The 7160-nt window shown below is 49.0% G+C and overlaps 1 protein-coding gene across 1 annotated transcript; it reads left to right on the forward strand.

Annotated features, from left to right (window-relative positions):
- Nucleotides 1-370: 370 nt before the first annotated feature.
- CST3 (cystatin C) lies at nt 371-5599 on the forward strand. The gene is made up of 3 exons (XM_007956247.1): nt 371-613; nt 4329-4442; nt 5516-5599. The coding sequence occupies exons 1-3, from the start codon at nt 371-373 to the stop codon at nt 5597-5599; spliced, it is 441 nt and encodes a 146-aa protein (XP_007954438.1).
- Nucleotides 5600-7160: the final 1561 nt, after the last annotated feature.

Below are 7160 nucleotides of genomic sequence, written 5' to 3' on the forward strand. Positions count from 1 at the left end.
GGGAAAAGGGAGAGAAAGGGAATGGAGGAGAGAAGGGAGGAGAGGACTAGAAAAGGAGGAGAGGAGTAGGAAAGGAGGAGAGGAGTAGAAAATGTGAAAGGGCCAAGGAGCAGGGCAGAAGCTGGGAGTAGGAAGAGGAGGGGAACAAAGAGGCGAAACGGAGGATGAGCTCTGCAGGGGGCGCCAGACAGGCGGGGCGGGGCTGGATGGGTGGCCACCCAGGAAGAGGAGGGCAGAGGGCGGTCTTCCTGGAGGCAGGCCGATATAGACACCCCGGCGGTCGGGGAGTGGAGTTTCGCAGTCGTTTCTCGACCTGGTCTGTACTCTAGCGTTTTCCTTCTGCCGGGTCGCTGTAAAGCTCCAGCCAGCCATGGCCGCGACCCTGCGTAGCTCGCTGCTCCTGCTGGCCGCAGTGGCCCTAGCCGGGATGCTGAGCCTGGCGAGCGCCACGAACTCTGCCAAGCCCCCGCGCCTGCTGGGCGGCATCGTGGACGCAGACGCGACGGAGGAGGGCGTACAGCGCGCGGTGGACTTCGCCCTCAGCGAATACAACAAGGCGAGCAACGACAAGTTCCACAGCCGCGTGGTGCAAGTGGTTCGCGCTCGCAAACAGGTGCGTCTGGCTGGCTGGCCTGAGCGCAGAAGTGGGCCTGTTGTCCCCCGAGTCCCGAGCGCGGGGTTCGCCGCCTGCTTGCTTACTCGCGGGTGGGACGGAGCGGGGCAGGGCAGTGCTGGGTGGGGCCTGTTGGGGGGGACTGCCCACATTTTCGCCTCAGGCTGTCTGCCAGCCGGTTTTTCTAAGCCGCCGGAAAGCCCCAGCTATTCTTAGTCAGGAGTGTATTAGACCTTAGATTCTAAAGTAGTTGGGAGTTGTGGAAGGCTATGGTCCGCAGCGGGAGCCGTAACTCCATTATGAGGCTTGACATAAGTTTTTGCCGGGATCCCTCCCCACAGTGACCTTAGCCTGTCCGTCCGCCTCGCCTGGAGTATTGCGCCCTGCCCATATTAACCCCTCTGGTCCCGGACCCCTTCAGAGCCTCTTCAACCAGGGATCTCAGGCCTTTCCGCGAGCGCACTTTCCTCTCATGGTCCCAGGTTCCTCCCCCAGTGCCCTCTCTTCGGTGACTTTAAGCAGTACCCTCTCAGTCCTAGCCCCGTCCTGGAGCGCCCCTTTCTCTAGGCCCAGCCCCTCCCCAAGAGCCACCATTGTGTACTCTCGGTACCGCCGCTGCCTCTGTGCAGAGGAAACCTCTATACTGCAGCCTGCAGTTTGGAGCGTTAGATCGCGGCCCTCTCAGACGTGCCCACAGCTTCTCACCTAGGGCAGTTTCCTTTGTGGACCCACAGTCTTTAGCATGGTGTCACTGCTAGACTACTGCCTTCCCTCTAAACCGGGTTGGGCACTTTTGGCTGGCGCCCTTTCATTTCTATTTTAAGCATAGAGTGCCCCTTGGCTTCAGGGACAGGGCCTGATTCTTGCTTAGCCCCACCCCACGCCTCTTGTGAAATGACCAGGGGAGAAGGAAAGACAGCCCAGTTTAGTTCTGCCACTTAATGATTCTTAAAAGTTTATTTTTTTTTTCCTTTTTATTTGGACATAATTCTTGGTTTGCGCAACAGTTGCAAAATTAGTACAAAGAATCTCAGTAGCTCTTTCACTTGGGTTCCTCAAATGTTGATATTTTACTATACTTGCTTTACCCACCTCTTTCCCAATATACATGTGTGCATGGGTGTATAAAGGACCTCTGGTAGCATACTGTCTAAGGCACTTGACTGCTCACCAGAAGGCTGGCGGTTCAAACCCACCAGCCACTTCTGGGAAGGAAGGTTGGGCAATCTACTTCTGTAGTGATACTGCCTTGGAAACCCAAAGAAGGCTCACTATGGGTCAGGTCCGATTGACGGCACATAACAACAACAACAACATGGGTGTATATATCTATATACGTTTCTTTTTCTGAAGGGTTTGAGAGTAAACCATTCAGTGCATGTGCCCTAAAAACAAGGGCTTTCTCTTACATGTTGTTGTTATGTGCCTTGGAGTCAGACCTGACTCATAGCGGCCCCTCCTTGGGTTTGCGAGGCAGTATCACTACGGAAGTAGATTGCCCCATCTTCCTTCCGAGGAGTGGCTGGTGGGTTTCAACCGCCAGCCTTCTGGTGAGCAGTCAGATGCCTTAGGCACTACGCTACCAGAGCTCTTATTCTCTTACATAGCCTCAATATAATTTTGAAAACCAGAAAGTTAACACAGATACACACCATTATCCAACGTGCATATCTTATTTAGATTTCCTTAAATTGTCCCCCTCAATGAGATGGATTGACACAGTGGCTGCGACAATGGGCGCAAATATAGCAGGGATAGTGTAGCTGGTGCGGGAGTGGGCATTGTTTCGTTTTCCTTTGTATAGGGTCGCTATGAATCAGACACAACTCGATGACACCTACCAACAACAACAACAAATTGTCCCAATAACACCTTTCTAGCAAAAGGCACTCCCCATCACGAATGCACTGAGCCACTTGCCTGTCTTTTCAGCCTCCTTTCATCTGAAACAGTTCCTCCTCAGTCTTTGCTTGATGATCTTATTTCTGAAGAATTAAGCTAGTTTGTGAACTCGGTTTGGGCTGGTCTGATGTTTCCTCAGGATCAGATTCCATGTATATCCTCTCAGCTGTGCCACCAGAACTGACCAAGCCTCCATTTCTTTGCAATGGAGGTGTTAGAGCTGAGCTCTCTGGGAGCCTTGTCACCTCTAACAATCATACCTCCTGGGGCTTGGCCCCTCACCATGGTCCTGAGTGCCAGGAGGTTCCTAGCAGACACCACTGAGTTAACTCCAGAACCTCATGTCTTGCATAGGAATCAAAATGTGCTTCAGAAATTCCAGAAGAAAGGCCTCTGGAAAGTGCTTCTCTTCACCCTGGGAGGAGCCTCATACATTCCCCACCCTGAAATGGGCTTGACTGACCCCTGCTTTTGCTGCTTGCTATGTAGTGAGGCCTGTGACCAGATGGGAGGAGTTGTAGAGGGGAGCATAGAGGAAGGGCTTCTGGGACTTGAGTTTATCCTTGAAGAAAGGCTAGAATTCAGACCTGAGGACCTGCACCCCATTTGCAGAGCAGGGCGCAGCAACACAGCAAACATGTTGCATGGGATGCCAACACTTAAAAGCTAAAAATTGAGGCGTCAAGACCAGACTCTCTAACAATGGGCTGGCACTGCCCCTGTTGGACTGGATAGTCCCTGCTGACCTGCCCCTTGAGTAACATGACACTAACTTGGAGCGAAGAATGAGCTTTATAAATCATCACACCTAAACATGTGCAGGAGCTCTGGTAGCATAGTGGCTAAGACACTTGCCTGCTAACCAGACGGCTGGAGGTTCAAACCCACCAGCCACTCCTCAGAAGGAAGGTTGGGCAATCCTACTTCCATAGTGATACTGCCTCGGAAACCCAAGGAGGGGTTGCTATGAGTCGGGGCCGACTCAACGGCACATAACAACAACAAACATGTGCCATTTAGAGATGGAAAAACTAACACAGGGTTGTTGGGGGTGTCACGTACGTGTCTGGACCTCTGGTCACCAGATTTCTCATCCTGGTATGTGGACATGCTTCAATTGTATACTGTAATCTCAAATGTAAAAGATAAGCAGTTGTGTAAAATACTTTAGAAACATTTGCATTGAAAATAACATGTAAAATGGAAGGATTATGAGGAGCGGTCTTTATACACCTAAAAACTTGGTGTGTGAAGCATCTCATTTCCTGATTTTAGAAGAGGGAATACATACATCTGTTAAATATAGGAATGAGATCCTCTGGGAAAAATGTCAGTAATTGGAAGTTAGCTTAAATAACAGTCTTCCTAAAATTAGACCCAGTGTCTCTGCCTCCATAGCCAGCGTTAGCAGAACTTTATCTTTGGTGATGGCAGAAGGATCACTTTGTGCTTTAGCCCTTGCCTGTGGGCTCCTGGGATTGTTTACCTACATCTTCCATTCTCCAATCCAGTTAATGGGCACTCAGTCCCTGACTTCCCCTTCCATGTTTCTTCTTGGCTGCCTGAGACCTTGTGAAGTCATGCATATTGCTCCATAAACTAATTATCAGGAGGTGGCAGCTGCATCTCCTGTAGTCAGAAGGAGGGTAGTTTTTGTGCTTTGTGGTGACAGTTCCAGCAGCACATCAGTGCTGGCCCGGAGGCCTTAAAGAACATGCTGATTTCTTAGTAATTGACTTAGTAACAGTGAATGAACTGTGGACGAGATTGATAAGGAGTGCTGGAAACAAACCCTACTCTCTCACGTGCATAGATCGTGTCTGGGATCAACTACTTCTTGGATGTGGAGATTGGACGAACAACATGTACCAAGTCCCAGCCCAACTTGGCCACTTGTCCCTTCCATGACCAGCCACACCTGAAGAAGGTATGAGCCTTATATGGGGAAGGGGAAAGTGCATAGGAGAGAGGTGGGAGGTGGAGTGCATGTGTATACACACCTGTGTATGTGGGAGAGTGTAGGTATGTGGATGTAGGTGCACATGTGTGTGGTTGCATATGTGTGTGGGGGAGCAGTGTGCCTGTGTAAACTCTTGCGGATATATTATTAACATGAATTCGTAAGGGAGGGATTGTAGCTTGAGAATTAGAGCATGGTTAGGAAAGCACTGCATGTATTTAGAGTGTTGCCTGCTGGACAGGAGGTAGCAGCTGCTGAGGTAGCACCTGCTGAGAGAGAAAGGGCTATGCTTTGGCTCACACAGGCTACAGCCATGCTGAGAAGATCAGCAGATATTTGGAGGCCTGTGAGTGAGCAACCTAAGCCCTGACCCTGTGGCTCTGCTCTGCCCTCACTCACTGAATAAATGCCAGCTTCTTTTCCTCTTGGAAAGAGCTGTACTTCCCTCTTGTCAGTCCTTCCTTTTTCAGGGGTAATTTTGTGGACATAAGTCCCCGTCTATCCCCTGGGTTCTTCATCTGGTCCTGTATAAGACTGACCCAGACACTGAAGGCACTTGACTTCTAACCAGAAGGCTGCCGGTTCAAACCCACCAGCCACTCCTCGGAAGGAAGGTTGGGCAATCTACTTCTGTAGTGATATTGCCTCGGAAACCCAAGGAGGGGTCGCTATGAGTCGAGGCTGACTTGGGGGCACATAACAACAACAACAGACACTGAAGGTGGAGGGAATGCTTTCCCTGTCCTCTACCCCTAGGCCACAGAAACTCCCCTCATATGGACGCCTATGGGCTGCTCTTACAGGGCTGTACTGGGACAGGGTGGGTGGAATTCCTTGAACACAGAGGAATAGCTCCTTTACTTAGAATAATGAGAGTGGTTGTGAGAGGGGATGTTCCAGAGTATTCTGGAACCTAGAGGAGGAGGGGCCAAGTGTCCCACCACCATTATTCCTCACCCTGCACTTATACATCTAATGATTGGGACATTTTCCTCTTTAACTGTAACTTCTCTGACTGCCCTTTTCTTTTCCCTTCACAGAAAGCCCTCTGCTCTTTCCAAATATATACTGTTCCTTGGCTGGGCAAAACCTCCTTGATGAAATCCAGCTGCCAGAATGCATAGAAGGCTGTCTTATAGATGGCTGCATTGATTGCCTCTTATCACGCCACTTTAGAGCGCAGTTACCTCCATTGGACATCTCTGCCCTTAGATTGGTGTTCCCACCCTGGCAAGGCCTTGGTGAAGTCGCCATAGTGTGCCAGCACCAGAAGAATATTGAAGACTTCTTGGATAATTTTGGAATAGCTTAAGTGGCTCTAACTCTGCTCCTTTCTTTTCATTGCTTTCCAAATGCACCCAGCCAATGGTGTACCTGTTCTGTTCCTGTTTTAGTCAATAAAAAGTGGTATCAGCTACTTCTTGAGTTGTTTACTGTCTTCGGGATATGGACATAAGAAGGATATAGGCAGTTACTTTATGATGTACTTCCTGTCCCTTTAGTCTGTAGAAGGCACCAAGAAGGTGAGAATTCATGTGGCCAAACGCATGCGCCAGTTGTACTAGTAAAATCAGAGGGCAGAGAGGTTAGGCCACCAAGCAGGCACAACAGGAGGGTGGGGCTCTAATCTCAGGCAAGTCAGCTGCAGCACCTCTGGGCAATCACAGGCTGGGGAGGTTGGGTCACTGAATAGCTACAAAGGTAAGGCAGGGCTCTGAGCAAATAGATCAGGGGGTGGAGGACACCTAGAGCTGGCCCTGGGAATTTGACTGCTTCATTTGAAGAGAGAAGTCAGCAGTAGAGAGAGGTCTGCTAATGAGGTGGCATCAGAGGAGCCTGTAGCTCTGGGCTGGTTTTCAGCCAGGTGATAGATTTCATCCATGAATGCTGAGTGAATCAGACTTGTGGGACTGACCCTAATCCTAGAGACTAAACAAATAGTAATGTGTATCTACTGCTTTCCACAAAAGACTTTAGACTTCTGTGAAGAAACAAAGACTTAAAGTTGACTTTGTAAAGAGCTCTCGTGGCATAGTGCCTAAGGCATTTGACTGCTGATCTGAAGGTTGGCAGTTCAAAGCTACCAGCCACTCTGCTAAGGGAAAACTGAGTGATCTACTTCCATAAAGATTTACTGCCTTGAGAACCCATTGGGGCTCACTATGACTCAGAATCAACTCAATGGCAGTGAGTTTGTTTTGTTTTTTTAAATTGACTTTGTCTTCTCAAGCTGGTCTTTGAAATCTTCCATTCAGCTCTTTTATCTTGTCATCTCTTCCATTCACTTTACTACTCTTCATTCAACAGGAAGTTTCAGAGTCTCTCCTGACATCCATTTTGGTCTTTTCTTCCTTTCCTGTCTTTTTAAAGACATTTTGCTTTCTTTGGTCTTGATTTCATCTGGTTTTCAGTCATTAGTGTTCAGTACATCAAATCTATTCTTCAGATGGTCTCTAAATTCAGGTGGGATATAATCAAGCTCATATTTTGGCTCTTGTGGATTTGTTTTCATTGTCTTCAGGTTCAACTTAAACTTGAATATGAGCACTTGATGGCCTGTTCCACAGTCAGCTCCTGGCCTTGTCTTGGCTGAAGATATTGAGCTTCTCCATTGCCTCTTTGTGCAGGTGTAGTCGATTTGATTACTGTATATTCCATCTGGCAAGGTCCACATATACAGCCACC

The sequence above is a fragment of the Orycteropus afer genome, unplaced genomic scaffold (genome assembly GCF_000298275.1).
Source record: "Orycteropus afer afer isolate SDZICR_OR568_19922 unplaced genomic scaffold, OryAfe1.0 scaffold00594, whole genome shotgun sequence".
Taxonomy (NCBI): Eukaryota; Metazoa; Chordata; class Mammalia; order Tubulidentata; family Orycteropodidae; genus Orycteropus; species Orycteropus afer.